Below are 22,347 nucleotides of genomic sequence, written 5' to 3'. Positions count from 1 at the left end.
AAACAAACATTTTTAGCCAAAATATTTACCAAAGACAAATATGCACTTTTTGTTAAAGTTTTAAATTGAAAGAAACTGATTTGGAAAAATTTTATTTTGCCTGATTTTGTTATTTTTATGAATTGTCATCTCGGTCCTTAAAATACCAAAAGTTCCACTTACCTTTATATTTTGGTCCATGATGTAATTTTTAAAATATTAAGTTATCATTTTTGTTCAGTTACTCGGTACTTTGAGTAATTTCTAGGACGGATACTTTTTACTTTTCCTTGAGTAAAAGTATGTTGAAGTAGTGATACTTGAGTAAAATTTTTGTGTACGGTACTCTGATAAGCCATGAGGGTGTAGCTTGTATGTTTATGAGAAAAAAGAAGTATTCGCGCCAACAGCGTGACCAACAAGTGAAGCTGTGTTTTGATTTCGTTTCTTCCACGTTACAGTGTCGTCGCCTGTCATTGGACAAAGCTCGTGTTCACGCCCACAACGTCGCGTGCGTTTGTTTCCCGCGAGTGGCGAGTTTAGTGGCTACTGGATGCTAGTTGGTGGTAGTGGCGACTGGAGGATCAGAAGGGCTCTACCTTTCGGAACTGTATCTGAAAAAGGCAGCGAAAGCTGAATTTAATCGAGAGCACATGGCGAAGCAAAGCTCTCTGTTCAACTTTTTCACCAAGTCTCCGCCGCCGGTTTCCAAACCGAAGCAGAGTTCCTCCCCGGCCGAGGCGAACCTGCCGAGCTCCGTGGAGAAGTCCAACTCGTCTCCCAAAGAAGAAGCCAGACAGACGCAAAGCAAGCAGCAGCAGCAGCAGCAGCAGCAGCCAAGTAAGACCAGCAAAGTTAAACAGAACAAGCCTGCAAGCGGAGGATTTAAGAAACTGTTCGGAGACAAGGCCGCGACGACTGAAAACAGGTCAGTTTTTGGAACCGTGTAATTCCTGGTGTCACTTAACGTGTTTCATTTCCCCGTCTGACAAAAAAAAAAAAAAAATTACAGCATGGTCAGCAAGCTTTGTGCTCAAAACGTATCAAAAATAAATTTTGCAGTTCTGAAATGTGTCATAGTTAAATGTTATTTCTGTCGTATTTTTAAAAATAGATGCAGGTTGTGGTTGCAAACCAAGCCCCTCTGTTGTAAACCTCAAACGTGAATCATCTCCATCGCTTATCAAAAGTGAAGGCATTATGACGATTTGCAGGTGTGATAACATGTGTTCTAGTGGTAGACTATGTTTACTACACTGTCCTACAGTGTTCTCTAGTCAAAAATCAGAGTAAAATCATATAAGTGATCAACAACAACCTATCATAGACTGTTCTTGAATAGATGTTTAAAGTAGCTGAAGCTATAAAGCTGACAGTTTTGTAGTAGCAGCTTATTGTTTTTGAGAGTCTGCTTTTTTTCTATTTAACAATTTATCTCCAAGCAGATACAATAAGGGTCTGGGTTTATCAGAGTATAAAATATTCATTAATATTCATTCATAGTTGACCTTTAGCTCAAAAATGATTTAAACATGCCATCCTGGCCATAAGATTGCATCCTTTGCCTCTGGCATAATTGTCATATTAATTTTAGTCATTTACTGATACATTTTTGACAATTGAACTATGCTTAATTTGATTTGATTTTGAAATCAAGCATAGCCCGTTCTTTTTATACTCATCAGTAACCATATGGCATAATTGTGTCAGGATATTTGACCCATCGTCTCATCAGAAACCCCTGAGTTTATTTAAAATATCTGCCATGCTGGTGGTGATCAGCAGGCATTTTGGATTAATGATGAGAAAAGTGGTCAAATATCCAGCCAGAACCATGCGGGAAGGTTTTCCATGGCTACAAAAAGAGAGCGGTTTCTTAGCCATCTTTTTACTTTTCTAATTTTGGCTTTGAGGAAATTTAGCATAATTAGCCAAACTTTTGCAGCAATTCTTGTTTTCAAAACATATTGAAATTGTTGCTTCATAATCCTTCCAATCTGAAAAAACAACAACAAAACAAACAAATACGACAAGATTATAGTTTCTCATACACAATTTGATTTGTGACTTCTTCTTTTCCTCTGGCAGCTCCAAATGCTCATTTGGTGCTGGCGCCCTCGTGTGGGCCAAACTGGAAGGACACCCCTGGTGGCCATGCATGGTGGTACCTCAACCTCTGACAGGCCAGCAAATGAGGGGCAAAGGTCGGGATCAGCGCATTCATGTCCATTTCTTTGATGAACCTCCAACTAGAGGATGGGTCAGCACCAAATACATTAGAGAGTACCAAGGTGAGCTGTTTCTACTAGTCATAATTAAAACAGTATTAATTATTCTGATGTTTCAGTTTGTGTTGAGTCCTTGTGTGGATAATCTAATCTAGATTATGTCTCTTTAGGGTCTGACAGCAGTGATGTTAAACCGGGGGGTGTGTTCTTCAGCAGCAAACCCGTGATCCGTCGTGCGATGGAGCTCGCTGATAAATCCTTTTTCGATAGTCCTGAAAAACGATTAAAAATGCCGGTCTGCAGGGATCCATCTGATGAAGAAGAGGAGGATGAAGAAGAAGAAATGGAGGTGAATATAAAAAGCCTGTTAGAATGAGATTGATGGATTACTGACCTTGCATTTAACTCAATTAAAATTTTAATTCAATCATTATTTAAAATTTACTTGTTTGTTTTTTCTTAGCTTGACAAGCCAACAGTGAGTGATGAAGAGGTCAGTGACATGGAAGAACAGAAAAGCAAAGAAGTGAAGTTGCCAAAAGTCGGTCGACGTTCTTCGCGTTCCTCCGCAGAGCAAGGAGGCAAACCCAAACGCCGCCGCATCATCATGGCCTCAGACAGCGACGGATCAGACGAGGAGTTCAAACCAGAGCAAGCTGCATCCACCAGCGAAGAAGAGGAGGAAGAGGTGACCGTGAGCAGTGAAGAGGAGGAGAAGGAGAGCAGCCAAGAGTCTGAAGCAGACAGCCCGATCAAACCTGTGAAGCGAAAACGTCCTGCAGACAAATCCGCCAGTAAGAAAGCGAAGACGCCAGCTACGCCCTCAGCTGGACCTAAACGAGCTCCAAAGATGATCACAGCTGACGCCAAATCCCGCTTGTCCGCCTTCTCCGCCCCAGACACCTTCGAGAGCCAAGCAAACGGATCCGGTCCCGCTGGAGGGGCGACAACCTGGGATCATGAGAAACTGGAATGGCTGCAGGATGGTCGGAGGAAGGACGGTAAGAGACGCCGTCAGAGTGAGGATGACTACGACCCGACCACTCTGTACGTCCCCGAAGACTTCCTGAACAGAAACACTCCTGGAATGCGCCGCTGGTGGCAGCTGAAGTCTGGGATGTTTGACACGGTGATTTTCTACAAGGTGGGAAAGTTTTACGAGCTGTACCACATGGACGCCGTGATTGGTGTCAACGAGCTCGGCCTGACATTCATGAAGGGCACGTGGGCGCATTCCGGCTTCCCGGAAATTGGCTTTGCGCGTTTCTCAGACGTGTTGGTGCAGAAGGGCTACAAGGTGGCCCGCGTGGAGCAAACGGAGACCCCGGAAATGATGGAAGCGCGCTGCAAGACCATGGCCAAGCCCACGAAGTTCGACCGCGTCGTCAGAAGGGAAGTCTGCCGGATTATCACCCGCGGTACCCAAACCTACAGCGTCTTGGACGGTGCTCCTTCAGAGAGCCAGAGCAAGTTTCTCCTGAGCTTAAAGGAAAAGGCTGAAGACGAGAGCTCTGGACGCCATCGCACCTACGGCGTTTGCTTCGCAGACACATCAATGGGATATTTCCACATCGGTCAGTTCTCAGACGATCGCCACTGTTCACGGCTACGCACCTTAATCGCACACTTCCCACCTGCTGAGGTCCTTTTCGAAAAGAGTAACCCGTCTGCCGAGACCCGCAAAATCCTGAAGGCGTCTCTGTCCTCCGCGCTGCAGGAAGGGCTGAGCGCAGGGACACAGTTTTGGGATGCTCAGAAGACACTGAAAACCCTCTCGGAGGAGAATTACTTTGAGGAGACGGCTGGAGACGGATTCCTCCCTGCGCTGCTGCGGAGGATGACCTCGGAGAGTGACTCACTGTGTCTGTCCCCTAAGGAAGGCTACGAGTTGGCGCTGTCGGCTTTAGGCGGCTGCATCTTCTACCTGAAGAAATGTCTGGTTGACAAAGAGCTGCTCTCCATGGCCAACTTCGAAGAGTACGTCCCTGTTGATGTGGAGTTAGAAAAAGCTGCTGGACCCGCCAGTTTTTTCTCCCAGACCCGTCAGCGGATGGTCCTGGATGGCGTGACGCTGGCGAACCTGGAGATCTTCCAGAACGGTTCAGGGGGAACCGAAGGGACGCTGTTGGAGCGTTTGGACTCCTGCTCTACTCCGTTTGGTAAGAGGCTGCTGAAGCAGTGGCTCTGCGCTCCGTTGTGTAACCCCGCCTCCATCAGGGGCAGGCTGGACGCCATGGACGACCTGATTGCAGCGCAGGCTCAGGCCGCCGACGTCTCAGAGCTGCTGAAGAAGCTTCCGGATCTGGAGCGGCTTCTGAGTAAAATCCACAGCCTTGGCACCCCTCTGAAGGACCAGGACCACCCGGACTCCAGAGCGGTGCTCTATGAGGAAGTCACCTACAGCAAGCGCAAGATCGCCGACTTCTTGTCAGCGCTAGAAGGCTTCAAAACAATGCAAGAGATCATTTCTGCTTTCGCTGCGGCTTTAGGCGACTTTCGCTCCACGCTGCTTCGTCAGATTGTCAGCCTGAAGACGGAAGAGGACGGCCTCTTCCCGGATCTGTCGGCAGAGCTGAAGCGCTGGGAGACGGCCTTCGACCACCAGAAAGCCCGCACCACTGGGGTCATAACCCCTAAGACTGGCTTCGACCCGGAGTTCGACCAGGCTCTCGCAGGAATCAAAACCTGCGAACGGGACCTGCAGGACTACCTGGAGCGGCAGAAGAAGAGGCTTGGCTGTAAGAACATGGCGTACTGGGGAACCGGGCGGAACCGCTTTCAGATGGAAGTTCCCGACAGCGTTTCGGAGAGGAACATCCCCGAGGAGTATGAAGTGAAATCCACAAAGAAAGGCTGGAAGCGCTACGTGACGAAGGAGAGCGAGCGGCTCTTCTCAGAGCTGCAGGGATTCGAGGAGAAGAGAGACGCGGCGCTGAAGGACTGCATGAGGAGGCTCTTCTACAACTTCGACAAGAACTACAGAGACTGGAGGACGGCTGTGGAATGCATGGCCGTGCTGGGTAAGAACCGCTGACGTCACAATTACATATTTATCCATGTCTCTCTGTCCATCTATCTTTCCGGCTGTCCATGTGGAGGTAGAGGATCTATCATCTGTCCATAGATTCGTCTGCTCATTAGCTTTCCCTTCTATCGCTTTCTTTTTCGTTCATCCCTGAGTTTCTTCCGAGTTTCATTTTGTGCCTTTTTTTTCCCCTAGACGTTCTGCTGGCTTTGTCCCGCTACAGTCTGGGTGGCGACGGGCCGATGGCCAGACCCCAAGTGGCTCTACCAGAGGACGATGACCGCGGCACGCCCTTCATTAACCTCACTGGATCCCGTCACCCATGTGTGACTAAAACGTTTTTTGGTGATGACTTCATTCCTAACGACATCTTCATCGGTTGCCCTGGGAACAGTGAAGGTGATGAGGTGGAAGGTCGCGCCTCATGTGTCCTTGTAACGGGACCAAACATGGGGGGAAAATCTACCCTAATGAGACAGGTGGGCTTGTTTTTTCACTAAATTAAAAAATTGTTTTGTATTCTCTGCCAGCGTGTTTTAATAAACGTCGTTTTTCTAGTGTGGACTTGTGATCATCCTAGCTCAACTCGGATGCTACGTTCCAGCTGAGAGCCTTTGCTTCACTCCGGTCGATCGGGTCTTCACTCGGTTGGGAGCATCGGATCGAATCATGGCCGGTAACGCCACACACACCTTTAACCTCTGATACAGACTAATGCATAATAATCCAAGTTCACCCTCTTGAAGAACAATAAACTAATTTCTAACAAACACGTAACACTGAAACTGAATGACACTTTTAATATCCAGAATAAACAAAACAACTGAAGCAACAAATAAAATAGATACTGAAGTCTCTGTAAACAAAATTGTCCTTCAGAAAAAGTAGCTGAGTCCAAAAAACCAAACTGAAGCCTTTTGTCATCAAGTTTTTGGTAGAGAAAAAGTAGAAAAACAAACAATAATGTAAAGGGAAAACATGAATCTCATTTTAATTCATCAAGCGATTAATTGAGGTATTGCTAACTGCGACAGGCTTAGTGGCATCACAACTACACACAAAAAAAATCAGATTTTATTAAAAAAAGAATTGTAATTGAGCATCAGGACCTGCTGTGTGCCCGTATCCATGACAATCTGAGCTTCTTCCTCCAGTCTAAGCCGTTTTTCTGTCCCTCTGCAGGCGAGAGCACCTTCTACGTGGAGCTCAGCGAGACGGCCAGCATCCTGCACCACGCCACCAGACACTCTCTGGTGCTCCTTGATGAACTCGGTGAGACTTTGATTTGCGCTTCCTGCCTGTTATTGCGTTGTCATGGTGACTCATGAGGCTGTGGCGTGTTGTAGGAAGGGGCACAGCTACATATGACGGCACAGCCATCGCCAGCGCTGTCGTGAAGGAGCTTGCTGAGAAGATCTGCTGTCGCACTCTGTTCTCCACGCATTACCACTCCCTGGTAGAGGACTACGCTAACAACGCCGCTGTGCGACTGGGCCACATGGTAAGAGGAGGCATTCCTTTATTCCAATATTCTAAATGTTTCCTATTATGGAGGAATAATTTCAACATATACATTAATGTTTTGTCATTAATGTAATTATTTAATTCATAATTGACTGTTTTCAGTCATGAATTTGACTTTCAAAGCCATAAACGTGTGATTTAAATTTTAGAAAACAAAATTATGACTTTTCTTTTTTCATTTCCCAAGTGGTGTAAAAGAACTTCTCAGGTTTATTGGAATTTAATCCAAGATCCTATCAGGATCTTCCCAATAGAATCCCGTTTCCACCACTTGAAAGAATAAAACACATTGTCTTAATTATAAAATGGAAATTAATATTTTGACTTGCAGTGTCATTTTTATGTTAACGTCGTTAGTGTTCCAAGTCTGCTTGCGGAGCAGCGAATCCTGTTGTTTTTACTCCATTTTTCTCCGCTGAAACTTGTACTGCAGCCTACAACCCGAAACGTCTTCTAACTTTTATTTAGTATCCGGGTTCAGCACCCACCGCACTAATCGGATACAAATGTTCAGCCACATTCATTTGTATGTGCCTGTCATTTGACTCCTCCCACAACACACCATGATTCTAGATGTTTAGACTTCATCTAGAATCAACAGGTGAGAGCCCGTTTTGCCTTTTTAAGAAGTCGGAGCGTTGACATGAAACTTTCTTGTGATGAGATTTAAAACTCATCTCGGTTTAATGAGTTTTGCATCTTGTTTTGCTCCTGAATTTATTTCCATGCTCTGGCAGTTGAATGCTTTTGTAGAAATCACTTTTGCCCTCACATGACAAAGGTATAACTTAAAACGCTATATTTACTCTCAGACAAAAGGATTTGAAATTGATGATGTATCTTGAAATTGAAAGTCCATATATGAGTTTAAACTAAAAGTTTGGTCTTTCAAAGATGAAAATATGTTGAATCTCATTATTTTGAATCTTAACTGTCCCAATCTATTTCTTTCCAAGTCATTAAAATGGGCTTTAAAACTTCAACATAAAGAGTGAAGCAATAACCAAAGGATCACAGTTGGGGAGAATTTTAACAGTTGGTGGCTTCATCTAGATTACAGAACAGCTGCATCCTCCGATCCGGCCTCAAGCTGCTTCCTGAACTAACGTTAGACGTTGCAGAAGAAAGTTTGTGCTTCTTTCCAACAAATCAGCCACTGCCTTCACTTTTCCACTACAACTTGTGTTTTGTCCCCTGTAGGCGTGCATGGTGGAGAACGAATGCGAGGATCCGAGTCAGGAAACGATCACGTTCCTCTACAAGTTCATCACCGGCGCTTGTCCAAAGAGCTACGGCTTCAACGCGGCGCGGCTCGCCAACCTGCCAGAGGAGGTCATCCAGTCTGGACACAGCAAGGCCAGAGAGTTTGAGAGAAGCACCATCAGCCTCAGACTATTCAGGTATGTTTCCTTTTGAAACATGCAGCGAGTTTAGCGCTGCAGCTCCGTTGACGTTTTCCCTCCATTTTTCCTGCAGGAAACTCTGCCAGTTCGCTGAAGATCCTGCTCCAGACAACGCGCACTTCACTTCACTCGTTCAACTGCTCAACACCCTGTAGTTTACCCACAAACCCTCATGTTTCTATTTTTGTTCTTTTCAGGGAGGGGAAAAAACACTACTGCAATGATCTAATAAAGTTTATTTTAAAAAAATGACAATGTTTCATCTAGGAAATTAAACCCTTTTAATTCACACTAGCGCCTACATAACGGTTATTGAATACTTCACAATATATTAAGTCTAGATGTTATGATACATGCATACATTTTCAGTCTGTATGAGAAATCCACAATCACCAGTACACATGAAAGAAGGAGGGGGGGAGGCGATGAAACCATAAAGCGCTGTAAATAGGTACTTGTCTCAGCTTCTGTAGGGCAAAAGCTGTTCGATTCTCCAGCAACATTGGAAACAGAAAAATCCTAAGAATTATGCTTTTACAAGACTTTTTGCTTTTAATTTTGTGGATGTAAAAACAGGCAAGCATCTGATATTAGACAATGAAGCAACACTTTAAAACAGAACCAGATGTAAACAAACAGGACTTGGATCATTTCCCATCGGATGTGTAATTATACTCTCACATCGGTAATCGTTTCACTTTTACTTGGTTTGTAAATAAAAGCTGTTTTGGATTAAGTTTCATGCTTCTAAAACGCATATTTAGCAAACCAACATGGAAAAATAAACGATATGCATAGAATACGTAAAGCAGGCTCTAGCGGTCTTGTCAAAGCACATTTCGGCATCAGATTTTCTGTGTTGCAAAAAATAAAAATAAGTCAACATTGCTGGAGAAAATGTTTAGTGTTATCCTCTTCTCTGATCTCTTTCACAGAAAGAAGTTAGATACTGCGACATGAGTATAATTACAGCAATTCTGGGGAATAACCAAAAAAAATTTATAAAATAAAGACATTCAAGTACAGTAAGATTTTTGCATGAAAATACAAAACTACACAAAAACATAAAATCAAATCTCATCAGTTCTCTTGAAAAAAAAAAAAAAAGCTGAAGTGCTGGAGGGTTTTGTTTTTTTTTACCCCGTATGTTACAAACAAGAACATCGGTCGCCCAAGTGGTGGAAGCATCGGAAGTGGGACATTTTCCTCTGACGAGAACTCTGGATCTGTACATCACTGAAGTATCTTGTTCTTGCGCTTCTTTAAGGAAGATGAGCGAAGGTGGCTTTTGTCTGTCTCACCAGTTCAACCCACAAACCCTGAGTCAGCTGCTCTCCTCTGATCCACTGGTGTCTTTTTTTTCTTTTCTTTTTTTTTTACAAAAAGCAAGGCATCCATCATCAAGACTTTTTTTTTTTCTCTAAACATCTTTAAGCATTTTCATGTCCCAAGTGTTTTTTGTTTTTTTTTGTACGCTGTATTTGCTCTGTCAAAGTGAATTTGTTACTTAGTTCGGGCTTCCTCTTCTGCTGCACAACTAAAAGTGTCTGTGTGTTCAATTGAGCCGAGGCACAAAGGGTCCTCGGGTCTGGGGCTCAGTTGTGCTGCAGCGTGTTGGACTCTATAGGAGGAGCCGAGTCGTACAACGTGTCTGTGTCGTGAGTCGGCTCCCCAGCTAACGTGCATGGATTCGACAGCGTCCCCGCACCGCAGTCGCAGAAAAATCTGCAGAAGAAGAAGAATTAAATTGTGGGTTAAATTATAATGCAAAAACAGGAATATTAGTCCACTTGTAGACAGGAAACGCATACAATTAATGTTGCATTTAATTGTAAAATGGATTTTTGGCCATTTTCATTGATGCAAGTGGAATAACATTTGCAAAGGCAGTTTGAGGTGAGTTTAAATTTTCATGATTTTTTTTGCTTCGTCTTTCAAATGCTTTTTGAAACTATATAAATGATAAATGGACTTAATTTATTTAGCACCTTTCAAGCCAAAAATCCTCAAGAAGTAAGACTTCAGTAAGTGCTGAGCATTAAAAATCAAACGCAGTAAGTGTTCATTGTGCGTCTTTCGGGGGACAGTATGGAGCCGCGTCTGGTTCTAATAACCAATGAGAAACGTGTCAAAATTCTAATTTTGAGACGCATCTGTCTCAAAATTCTAGTTAAGATACTAGATACTAACATCTAGTTAACATTCCTAAAAATTGCACTTGGAAATGCAATTTTTCCTGATAAAAATTACTTTTGTTTGTATATGGAATACTAGGACAGAAAGTCAACTATATAGGGAAAAATTTCCATCAAGTGGGCTGAAATTTTATAAAATTCATGAATATATGTTGTATAGAGAATTGAAGTAGTTAATGGCTTGTTTCCTTCACTTGTTTCCTCTGTTATGTTTTTATTATTATTATTGTTTTGTTTCTACATTACAAATAAAGTTAGTAATCCAAACACTTGCACACAACAATGTGGGGAATTTCACATTTACGTATTGAAGTTTTGTTAAAAAAAATTAAACAATTTCTTTTCTGTAAGAACGTACTGCAATTTTTAATTTAATTATTAAAGTTTTGTGAAATTCACCCACAAAAGCAATTAATATAAACTATATTAGGGATAAAATAGCTTGTTCTTAGGGGGGAAAAAAAGTACATTTACAAAGCTTAATTGAATTAACTGAATATGAATATATACACTGACCTATCATGTCTGATGAACTCCACGTCGTGTCCTTGGTGACACTTCTTGATACAGTTCACACAAATGGCATTGCGGTCTGTTGTGTTGCAGGTGTGACACCTGTGTAGACCAAAAATGAATCATTAATAAAAGAAAATCCAACACAAAAATCATGAGAGATCGTTACTGTCTCCATGATTGAGCTTGTTACCTGTAAAAATCGTGCATTGGGTAGCTGGTGTAACTTGAAATCTTGTACAGGCACTGACCTCTGCTCACAGCCTTTTCAATGGCATCTTGATTGTTCTGTATTTTGTTATCTGAAGCAGACATAGGAGAAATGTAAACATTAATATCTTATTAACAAGTGCTTAGTATAAATTATTTGAGCATGCAACTACCTTTCATTGTAACATTGACGCCAGATGCCAGGAACAACCCCCCAAAACGATTGTTGAAGATCTGATTGCCTTCTAGGGTCGCTGTAGCGTGGTTGGTTATCTCAATACCTTCAATTTAGGAACAGAACATATTGAAAATAACTCTTTTTAAACAAAATAAAAACAAACAGCATTCAAAGTTTATTAAAAACAGCTGCGCGTGTGTTGCCCACCTGCAGCGAAGCCGTCAAATATCCTGTTTTTCCTCAGTGTGGGGTGACTGTTGGTGCTAATGAGAACACCTGCTTGGGCATTTCTGAAGATGTCATTCTCTTCTAGCAAACCTTCACAAAATAAGACTGACTTTTAGATTTACTGCAGTAGTAATGCAGGAAAAATACTAAACAGTATCAATCTGTGACTTTTAGATAAATTGATAAACTACCTCGTCCTCCGTTGAATATACAGATCCCTCCGTCTCTCCCGTCATGGATCTTATTCCTCCGCAGCGTGGGGTTGCTGTCTGTTTTGATCCACACTCCCGCCATTGCATTGTCAAAGATCTCATTGTCCTCAATGAATCCCAAGCCTGGAAAGCCAGGAGAAATTGAGTAAACAAAATGACAAGTGGCAATAGCAAAGCACTATATTGGCAAAAAAAAATCCCTCTGCGATCCCCACCTGAGTTGTAAACCAAAATGCCTCCATTTTGGCCGCCCCAGATCTTGTTCCGTCTGATTTTGGGATTGCTGCCAGTCCTGTAGAAAAGAAAAAGGATGAAAGGAGTACATTAAAACAGACCGTTTATTTCAGTATATATAAATCAAGACTTGGGATTAAGAATGTTCAAGATTATTGACTTTTGTTTTCCTGACAAACCTTATTTGAACCCCAGAGTACATGTGATTGTAGATGTCGTTGTCCTCCAGCACACCATGGCCATTGTCGTAGAAGTAAACCCCAACCTGTGTCAATAACACATATTGGGATTTAATATTGTTCTTCTTGATAAAATACACAAAACTGAAGAGCTTTAAAGGCTAGCACTCTGATCGAGAATTAATGGCATTACCATGATAAAAAAAATGACAAAACAACGTAAACAAGTGATTGTATAATGAAACAGGGTTTCATTCAAACATTTTCTAAGAAAATCTGTAAAGATCGTTTTTAGAGATTTTAAGTATTTTTTCCCCTCTTTCATTATTTAAGCGAGTGACTGTTACAAATTGGCAGCTATATCAGTTCTGCTTATAAACATTTTCAAGATTGTGATGGAATACTGTCATCACTATGTTTGTTTTGATGAATGAAGTTTATTTCTCACTATGCATAACAATATTTAGGTTTTTTTAACCACTCAAATGATTTTGTGATCAAGTCAAACAAAATTAGCTTCTTTCCTCCTGGTATATATAAAATGGAATATGTGTAAATTTTTAATTTTGTTTGGAATTTTTGTTTAATTCAGTTTTGTGTAATTCACCTATTGGAAAGCAGTAAATTACATTTTTAAAGAGGAATAAAAAAAAATAAGCAGATGATCTGCAGTGATGATGTATTCAACAAAATGGACGTAGAATGAAAGTAAATGGCCTAAAAATTCCAAAAGGGACAAAATTATGTTTAATGCTTCACACATTTCTTGCCTTAAACTCTTAGTTATTGACAAGTTCTCTTTAAAATCCTTGTTTTTAAGCTGAATCTTGATAAATATAATAATTTTCCATGACAAAGGAGCTAAGTGAAGAATATTCACCAATAGCACAAAACAATAAGGAAAGGTTAGGGTTTTACCTTTGACCCTTTACTTTTTACTTGCACATAATTGTTTCGTATAACCAGCTGTCATCTTACCTGCTTCCCGCTGTGTATCCTGTTCCTCCTCAGCACTGGCATACTGCCTGTCGTCACCCACACACCCGCCAGAGTGTTACTGTACACCTCGTTCTCCTCTATGACTCCCTGTCCTTTTTCATGCTGCACACACACAAAGAAAGAAAAACAAACACTATTACGTTTCCAAGTAAGAGTAGAAAATCTACTGAAGCTACAAACTAAAAATGGAAGAAAATGAACCAAAAGGTTTGTTTTAACAGCTGTATTTACCACATATATGCCACCATGTTGACCGTCATGGATCTTGTTGTGTCGCACAATAGGACAGCTGTTCGTCCTGATCTGGATTCCTGCCAGGGCGTTGCCGTAGATGTCGTTGCCTTCGATGAGGCCTCGGCCGTCACCAAAAATGTAAACGCCACCTTGGTTGCCATTAAAGATGGCGTTACCCCTGTGTTTGGACAAAACAACATATTTGAGCATGTAGCATGGGAAAACCCCAGCTGTCAGTCTGGCCACACTGACCTTATTGTGGGGTCGCTGTTTGAGGTTATCCACACGCCTGCAAAGTTATTTGCATAGATCTTGTTTTCGATGAACTGCCCGCGTCCCTTTTCATGCACATATATGCCACCAGTCTGACCGTGGTGGATTTCACAGCGAACCACTGTGGGGTTGGCGTACGCCTTCACTTCGAAGCCGGCAATCCGGTTCCTATGGATGTTGCAGCTCTCAAAGTAACCCTACAGAAACACGGAGCAATACTGAGTTAGTGCGCAAAGAGGAAAGATGTATCGAACATGTGTGTAAACAACTACACAGGTCTGTTTTGTCACATTGCAAGAGGAGCAGAAAGTTTGAAACCAAATATTTAGGAAGGAAACCCAGCAGCTGACTGTGAGAAGCTTTTATATCTTACCATGCCGTGATCAAATGTGAAGACGCCGACGTCTCTGCCATGATGGATGTGATTCCTTCTGATGATTGGGTTGCCGTGATTCTTCACCCAAATCCCCGCAAGAGCGTTGTTTGAAATCTCATTGTCCTCGTAAATGCCCTAAACAACAACATGAATACGTATTAGGAATTATTTCCACTTGTTGCCTGTATACCAGAAGCGATTTTCTCAACAGAAAGATTAATTTGTTGGGACTTTTATGTGATTGGACAATTTTTCTAAGACCGGTGATCATTGCAGAACATCCTAACCCTACCCTATCATCCCAAGTGAGAAAAAGTTATTTTTATAATCTCAAAGAAAATCTAAAATTTGTATCAGCCGAGAATAGCCTGACTGGTGGATCTCTCAGTACCTAACAGTATCTGAGATTCTACTCCTTTAGAAGAATGAAGATGAAATTACTGCCACACAAATCTAGATGATCAAATGCTAACATTATACATGCAAAAAGTGTACACTACCTGTGCATGATCAGTGATGTAAAGGCCAACATTTTCACAGTCACTGATGTTGCAGTGCTTTATTGTGGGACAAGCCCCCTGACCACTCACACACACGGCGGACCCAACTGAAACAGAAAAACCTTATGTCAACATGCATAATGCAAAAAAAAAAAAAAAAGTTTAAAAAGAAAAACAAAGTGCCAATAAGTCCAGCATCTCCAGTCATTTACAGATTTATTTATTTTAGAAGAGAAAAGAATAAAATATAATCATTTTGTATTTATCACAGCGGCAGCAAAGTAAAGAGCAAATTAAAGCACAAAGACATAGAAGTAAGTGAGGTCAAATATACAAAGTAAGAAAACCGCAGTTCTAAAAAACGATAGATGCAGATTCTAAGAAATGTACAAGAGCAATACGATAATGTAAGGCAGCTTTATTATATATTGCACCTTTCAGCCAAAGGCAATTCAGAGTTAAAGTACATAAAGATAAAACAACACGATGTAATATAACACTTCAAACCAATATAGCAATAATATGCAAATTATTATTTTTCAATTTGAAATGTCTTGAATTTTAATATAAAACAGCCAGATCTTTCCTAGTTTTGTATTAGAGGACAGAGTGTTACCTGTGCATGTGCTACGGATGATGCAGTGGTCGATGATGGGGCTGCAGTTCACTGTAATCTCCAAGCAGTGGTGCGCATTGTGGTGCTGGGCAGACTTATCGTCAGGGTTGAACTGCAGAGCAGACAACAATTACAAAATAACTAACAATAAACATGCACAACCATGGAAACGAGAAATTGCACTAAACTTGTTACATACGACAATTATAAACCACGAGTCTTTTTACCCTGATAGTCATAAATCCAACGTAAGCGTCCTCTGAGCCCTCCATGAAAACAAAAGTGGAGTCTCTGGTGTTCTCTATGATGACTTTCTCTGCAACCTTCCCAGGAGCTACAGAAAGATTATAAAAGTTTAATAACAGGACAAGATTAGTTCAAATGTACTTTTGAAATAGATTTGAGACGGACATACCAGCTCCAATCATTGTGATCGGCGATTCAATATAGATCCACTCATCCGTGTAAATACCAGAGTGGACAAATATCAAGCCGTCGAAGTGAGGCTCCTGACCGCCTCCCAGAGCGTCTTCTATGGTGTCATAATACTGGAAAAAATAAATAAGTGAGCTTAAAAAATATAGATTAAAAAACATCAGGGTTAAAAAAGCTGTTTGACTTACAAACATGTTATCTCTTCCTTTGTATCTGGCAGGATTACTGTAGAAGTGTTCTGCAAAGCCTGGCTTAACGTGGGCGCCTTTATACTAAAAAAGGAAAACAACACAGACAGAGAAAATAATTTATACTGGACAAATAATAGTCCAAGATTTTCAGATGCAAATTCATAAATAGCAAAAAAATTAATAAATAAATAAAGGAGAATTTTAAAATAAAAATGAGCAGAAATATCTCATTTCTACATTCTTCTATGCACCTGGAGTTTAGTTTTACTAGAGAAACATATAAAAAACATATTGAGCTTCATTTAGGAAATCCACCTCCACATACACACAAATCTACACTTAATTCTCAGAAGACAAACTGCACTACAACATCCTTCTGGAGTCATTTTAATAATATAGTTTTTTTTTTTTAAATATGCTGTTCTCATAATACAAATTTTGACAAAGTGAAAGCTGAAGACATTTAAATGCATCTTCTTTTAGTTTGGTTTAAAACTCTAAAATGATGGGTGAATGCTAACTTTTGCTAGAAACCACAAGGAGGAGGAAAGCTATTTTATAAATGAGATTTCCTCACCAGCTGCTGAAAACTCTCCTTCCACGGGTTTGGCTGTTCATACTCTTCTGGATTTATCTGGTAAAACTTTCCTGCCTCCGGGTGCATCATAGGTCGGGTGTATTCGAAAACCTCCATGTACAATCGCTTCCTGAAATGTTAAAAAACATCAAGAGTAATTAATATTCTCATATAGGTCACAAACACATTAAATACCTATACGTTTCTCCTTTACACACACACTTAAATAAATGTTTAATTATAGTGATCATTGTGGCATTTAGTAGTATCCCAGAAAACAACTGGAAATTTGAAATAAAGCTGGATAAATGAAAGATGAAGTTACTTAAAAATGTATAGGGACCCCTGAAACTTAATTTTAACCAAGTAAAACACAATATTCAATAACAACAACGTGATGTCAAGTTGTGCATCCTTGCAACAGATCCACAAACTGGCAATGTTGACAATCCTCAGGGTTTAGAATAGCTGCTTTACAGTCTTAGAATATGGTGGGTTAAATACCGATATACAAGTCACATTAATTGGACAACAAGGCTCACCAGAGGATGGGGTCGTTGGCCAGCTCACTGAAGCGCTTGCACACACAAGCTGCACGGCACAAGTCCTGCTCCAACAGGTACGAGAAAATTTTCAGCACCACCTCATCTGGAAGCTTCTCCTGTAAATACTGTTCTGCTGGAGCAGCTGGGAAGACAACGACCACGGCGTTAGACCATCGTATGCTTGTGGGAACAGACCTGACATATTTATACCAAGATCACAGGGGAAAAAAAGTTGCTTAAACAGCTAGAATGGGAGAAAGAATAAAAAAATATTTGTGTGAATTTGTGGCACCAAGTCAAAATGAAGCAATAAATGAAAAAAAAAAAAAATTACTACAATATTTTGTAAATAGATGAATTGCTTATTTTAAAATGAGCCACTTTGGCCAACCTTGTGCATAACATGATCTAAGCTGACAGTTGGCTTCAGTACAGCAAGGCTGTGTCACAGACAAACATCCATTTCAAGTCCTTTGGCGAGAGCAGCAGAGGATGACAGGCCCAAATGTCACGAACACCAGACTTTATAAGTTCCTCATATACAAGTTTAGAGCAGCACTACATGTTTAATCCAAAAAGATCAACCCAAATTGTTGTCTATTAAAATATAAAACTGCACTGATGGATAAATAAAGCTTAATTAATTCAAAATATGAATTTATGCTTGCTTAAATCACATTTAAGAGGTGTTCTGGTTTGACAGGGTGTTAAAATCCATCATATTTATGAAGAACCATCCAACTCAAATAGGTCAAAATACTGGTCCAAGTAACAATCAGGATAAACAGGTTGCAAAACAAAGACTCTAAATAATATATAATTGAATTAAATTATAAATGATTTTTCTGCATTTCTAAAGACTATTTAACCCAATTATTTAATCAGAATTATTAACCATGTTGAAAAGTAAACTGATGCACAATGATTTAACTAGACAGTAACAAAACTATTTGGTTTCAAGTACAAATCAGAAGTGGGAAGGGAAAAATGGAGGTGCAAATTGGTGAAGGAGCGAAATAACCTGGAGCTCAGAAAAATAGACAAGCATAACAAAAAGCCACAACTACAAACAAGTACTGCAGTAAATATAAACATCTTTATGAACAGCTGCCACAAAATTTTTTGCATTAGCTTACATTGACAAATTTTTCACCCAACATTTTCACTCCCAACATATGTAAAACATAATGACGAGTGTGCTCTAAAGAAGAAACAAGACAAAAACGTTGTGTGTAAGTACCTGGTAAATCTGGACACTTTCCTGAAACTCTGGGACGCTTAGGTCGGTGTCCAAAGTTTTCTGTTGTTGAAGTGGAAGCACCCTGTAGGCCAAAGGGAATTTCTCATTATTAGTTATAGAATCATCTTTAAAAACCTTTTTCTTCCATCAATCGTTTCCGCCTGCTGCTTTAGAAAGGCCATACCTCCATGTTTGTCTTTGTGGGACACACCGTTCTCTTGGGTAGAGACTTTCTTCTAAGCTGGTAGGGACTATTCTGAGCTCCTGGACCGGATTCTTCTGCAACCATTTCTGCAGGAATGTCCTCATCTACAGTTAATAGATGGGGGGGAAAAGATGGTAATTAAATCAACCCAAACAACAACAACAAAAAATGCATTTATCAAGGACATGGTGGGCAAAAACTTTTGTTCATGTGAATTTTAAGCTCCTGAGAAAGAAAAGTTTCTTATGTACCATTAAATAAAATGTTTCCTATTTGGTATATTTTGTTTTGAAGCTCACAAATGCTGAAATATCAAAATACCTGTTTGAACAGGATTAATACAATAACTCATCAGCTGAATTAACTGTTCAAATTACAATATAAGCTTTCAGAAATAAACTTAGAAGACATAAGAAACACACTAGCGAGCACCAAATAGTATTCATGAGGAGCCGAGATCAAAATCAAGAAAGGTAAATTGTCCCTTTTAAGATCTACTCTGTAAGATACTCTGTAGCTGTCAAAGGTTTTGACCTTTGACAGCTAAGGTCAAAGGCTGTGATAAATAATTGATTAGACTCGTATCTGCTTGATAAGAATCTAATCGATTATTACATAAACAACACAAAACCACCAAATATGCCTTAAAAAGTGTTAACGATGCAGCTGTGTGAACTAGAGCTAGTTCACACAGCTCTAGTTCACAAAAAAAATCACATTATTACTACTATAACAATAGTACTGTAATGAGTAATTTCTGTAAGAATCACAATACCATTGCAAATTACTCCACTTTCTATGTTTACACTTCAAAGAACTAATTTAAGCAACTAATGAGTTTCAGTTTTTCAAACTTTCCATTAACTAACCACAGACAGTATGTATTACAAGTAAAAATTATGTAAAATATGTATTAATGTACAAACCCATTTGTAGTACAGTTTAAGTATGCAAATACGTTTCAGTACAAGCATAAAATAATATTAATTAATTTTACACTACTACAATCTATTCTCTGTGGTGTAGAAACGCTTAGTTAACGGTGCCCTTCAGCACTGCCCAATGAGCAACTTTAATCATCTTTTTCATTAAAGCCCATCTTTATCATTATTATTCTTATTTTTTTGTTCCTTGATCAAAGTTTCATTGCACAGTAGTATTGTAAACATTGTTCATTTTCTAATTTAGTTGATAATTTAGCTGTAATGACACCTAGAAAAAGTATTGTGTTCCGAAAAAATTTCCATTTTAGTCAGAAAAATCAACCGGAAGTCGGACTTCCAACTAGGAAAGTCAGAATTGTTCAGATGCCGACTTCAAGATCCAGTATGGCCGAGCATTGCATCAACAATGGTAAATTGGGGGGGGGTATATAAATTTTACAGAACACACTTACAAGAGTGCATCTGAAATCCATGTTACGGGTAGCGCCTACAACTCTGAACTAAAGAAATTGACACCGGTGTTTGGATCTAGAAAGTATAGCTTAAAACAATCGTAAGAAGTACTACAGACATGGCTACTTAGGCGTTTCCATATTGGAATCCCGACTTCTCTGACTGTTTTAACTAAAACGAAAATGATTTCATACCAGAGTTAAACTCTGATATGAAATCATTCCCAGTTTCCAGTAAATGTAAAGTAGCAATTTTTTTTGTTGGTATCAAATATTTAAAACCTAAATGTATTTGTCATATTCTTTGTTTATTTTTATTTTTATTTTTTTTTAGAATAGCATTAAGTTGCTGCTGAAATACATTATATCATCCCTATGGTTTAAATTCATTTTAATGATGCCATATAAAGTTTCTATACTTTACTTATTTAAATAACCATGGTATGATAAGAATAACCAAAATCATCAGTTTGTAAATAGTCCTGTTAAACTATTATACTAAATATAGGTAATAAGAATGTTTAATTGAAATCCCCTACAGAACTTAGCAGTCACTTTTATGACAACATTGCCATTGTGATGATCAATTTGCTGCATTATTTTTGCAGAAGTAGGAACAATTATTGTTTTTTCTATCTTAAATAAATGTAAAATGTACTACAAGACATGTTTTGTTTTTTTCCACTCTATGTTATTGAAGCCTACTGTATGAAAATTTATAATGGCCCACTCCTATTCTAGTTTCTTTGAATAACATTTGCAAGTGCACATCTCCTGCTGAATGTCATTCAGTTGATATTTAGAGATCAAATATTTCACCATCCCCTAGCGATGCAAATAACGTCAAACTACATTCAGACCATAATTATTACCAGTACATTCCCCTTACGATTGGCAATTTGACAATAAGACTGTGCAAGTACAAGAAAATGCTTCAACTTGAGGCCACTAATGGTTCACTGTTTAATGTCACCCAAAATGCTAAAACCTAATGGGTTATTTCAAGAGAAAAAGTTAGTCATAATGACGGGCAGCGCGACTGACATTTTAACATCGCAGAGGTTATAAAGACTGGGGCTTTTTTAGGGGGAAATGACGGCTTACGGTATGAAAGCAAAGGTACGTATATAACTGTCTAAATACTCCAATAATAACTAACTAGTACGGGCTACCTTTAATTAGCATGCTACTGCAACTAGCAAAACCCTTTAATGCGCCCTTCCAGGCGTTTGTCATCCGTCATTCTACTACAGTATCTACATTATGCTATTCAATTGTGAAACATTAGCAATTCTGTCACACAAAAACACTTAAAACAGCAGCGGTATTGCGTGAGACAAGCAAAAGACGAGTCGACTCGGGACATAAAATCAAGCAAAACAAAGCGCGGCCTAAATGCCAGCTACAAACACACAAACCTCGGCGTTTCCTGACTAGAGTTCACCGACTGAGAACGCCGTGTTAGGCTCACACTGACTAACCCGTCTTTTCTTTATGTCCTACATTTTAGCTTAAAAAATACACGAAACTGCTACGTATTGTCCTGATACAAGACTAAGCAACTGCGGCTGGGAGTTTGAGAAGCCTCCCAGCAAAGCTATCGCTGGTTGAAGGAAAATTACCTCTTTCCTGGTGGTTCCTATCCGGCTGCACCGGGCGCGGCCTTGATACTCGCCTAGGTCTTCTGCTAACGTTACTTGCTCTGACGGAGTTCATTTGGGGTGTTGGTAATCTTGAGAAAATGTCGAAGCTTTCACGGCAGAAGAGGCGACGCCGAACACGCCGTCTATTTCTTTTTGTTAAGCATTTGACGAGCTGCCATCTTTCACCGCGGCTCGAGAGGACCGTATCGCTGTGCTGCTCCCCGTTCGCCCGCACTGGTGTTACGTCTGGCCCCGTTCCTCTGGAGCAGGAGGAGCCATAACAGACAGCGACAGTCCGTCAGGCCTCAGTCGCATCACATGCGTAGACTGTTCGCCTTCTCATTGCCTTTTCTGTTGAAGGCGCTCGATTTAAGACGCTCTTTAGACTTTAACACATTTTTTAAAAAGTATGCACTGTATGGGAATGTGTGGTTTGTCGCAGCTACAGTAGGGCTCTGGTTACTTTAGCTTACAAATGATCTCCATACAGTGTTTATTGACACTACTAAACGAACATACTGGTCCTGAACCTCAGTGGGTTAAGGTATAAAATATGTAGGCTATATGCATCTCACTAAGAATATTAAGAGAAAAGCCTAAATACTTAGTCACGTGCTTAAAAGCTTAATCTCATATAGATTCATTACACAAAAAGATTTTAGTGTTTATTTCTGATCATTTTTATGACTGTTGCTGTAACAAATAAAAACTTCAGTATTAAAAGAAGAATATTATATGAAAAAATAATAATAATACATGTTAGAAACAAGTTTTTATTACGAAGATATGAGCCATCGGTCCACCTTTTTTATATGCATCAGTGGAACCTGTGGAGTCAAGATGCAGTGTTTTATGTCTTCAGCTCCTATCAGTTGTTGGATTTGCTGTCTCACCTTCTTTTTGACAACCACCCGTGGATTATCAATGAGGTTTAGGTCAGGCAGTTTTGTTTACCAGTCAAGCACAGTGCTATCCTGAGTATTAAACCAAAATTTATGCTTTTGGCAGT

The 22,347-nt window shown here is 40.0% G+C and overlaps 2 protein-coding genes across 2 annotated transcripts; one reads left to right on the top strand and one right to left on the bottom strand.

Annotated features, from left to right (window-relative positions):
• Positions 1-484: 484 nt before the first annotated feature.
• Positions 485-8,450, top strand: msh6 (mutS homolog 6 (E. coli)). The gene is made up of 10 exons (XM_008429920.2): positions 485-907; positions 2,068-2,270; positions 2,378-2,556; positions 2,671-5,227; positions 5,428-5,711; positions 5,791-5,908; positions 6,415-6,504; positions 6,579-6,733; positions 7,957-8,156; positions 8,233-8,450. Exons 1-10 carry the CDS (start codon positions 633-635, stop codon positions 8,312-8,314), a joined length of 4,143 nt encoding a protein of 1,380 aa, XP_008428142.1. The 5' UTR covers positions 485-632; the 3' UTR covers positions 8,315-8,450.
• Positions 8,451-9,288: 838 nt separating this feature from the next.
• Positions 9,289-21,652, bottom strand: fbxo11a (F-box protein 11a). Its single transcript, XM_008429919.2, has 22 exons — positions 21,318-21,652; positions 18,279-18,403; positions 18,095-18,176; positions 16,852-16,996; positions 16,310-16,439; positions 15,730-15,813; positions 15,522-15,654; positions 15,334-15,440; positions 15,107-15,218; positions 14,491-14,597; positions 13,988-14,125; positions 13,594-13,811; positions 13,339-13,519; positions 13,087-13,209; positions 12,109-12,194; positions 11,911-11,987; positions 11,675-11,818; positions 11,463-11,573; positions 11,251-11,358; positions 11,061-11,169; positions 10,871-10,969; positions 9,289-9,884 (listed from the first exon to the last, which is right to left on the bottom strand). Exons 1-22 carry the CDS (start codon positions 21,409-21,411, stop codon positions 9,755-9,757), a joined length of 2,643 nt encoding a protein of 880 aa, XP_008428141.1. The 5' UTR covers positions 21,412-21,652; the 3' UTR covers positions 9,289-9,754.
• Positions 21,653-22,347: the final 695 nt, after the last annotated feature.

The sequence above is a fragment of the Poecilia reticulata genome, linkage group LG15 (assembly GCF_000633615.1).
Source record: "Poecilia reticulata strain Guanapo linkage group LG15, Guppy_female_1.0+MT, whole genome shotgun sequence".
NCBI lineage: Eukaryota > Metazoa > Chordata > Actinopteri > Cyprinodontiformes > Poeciliidae > Poecilia > Poecilia reticulata.
This window is presented reverse-complemented; position numbering and strand designations above follow the sequence as displayed.

Excerpts from the sequence above, each read along its gene's own strand:
- fbxo11a (XM_008429919.2), bottom strand. The coding sequence starts at position 21,411 with ATGAACTCCGTCAGAGCAAGTAACGTTAGCAGAAGACCTAGGCGAGTA. Across the intron at positions 18,177-18,278 it reads CCACAAAGACAAACATGGAG|GGTGCTTCCACTTCAACAAC; the intron begins GTATGGCCTTTC and ends TTTGGCCTACAG. Across the intron at positions 16,997-18,094 it reads AAAGTGTCCAGATTTACCAG|CTGCTCCAGCAGAACAGTAT; the intron begins GTACTTACACAC and ends TTGTCTTCCCAG.
- msh6 (XM_008429920.2), top strand. The coding sequence starts at position 633 with ATGGCGAAGCAAAGCTCTCTGTTCAACTTTTTCACCAAGTCTCCGCCG. Across the intron at positions 2,557-2,670 it reads ATGAAGAAGAAGAAATGGAG|CTTGACAAGCCAACAGTGAG; the intron begins GTGAATATAAAA and ends GTTTTTTCTTAG. Across the intron at positions 6,734-7,956 it reads CTGTGCGACTGGGCCACATG|GCGTGCATGGTGGAGAACGA; the intron begins GTAAGAGGAGGC and ends TGTCCCCTGTAG.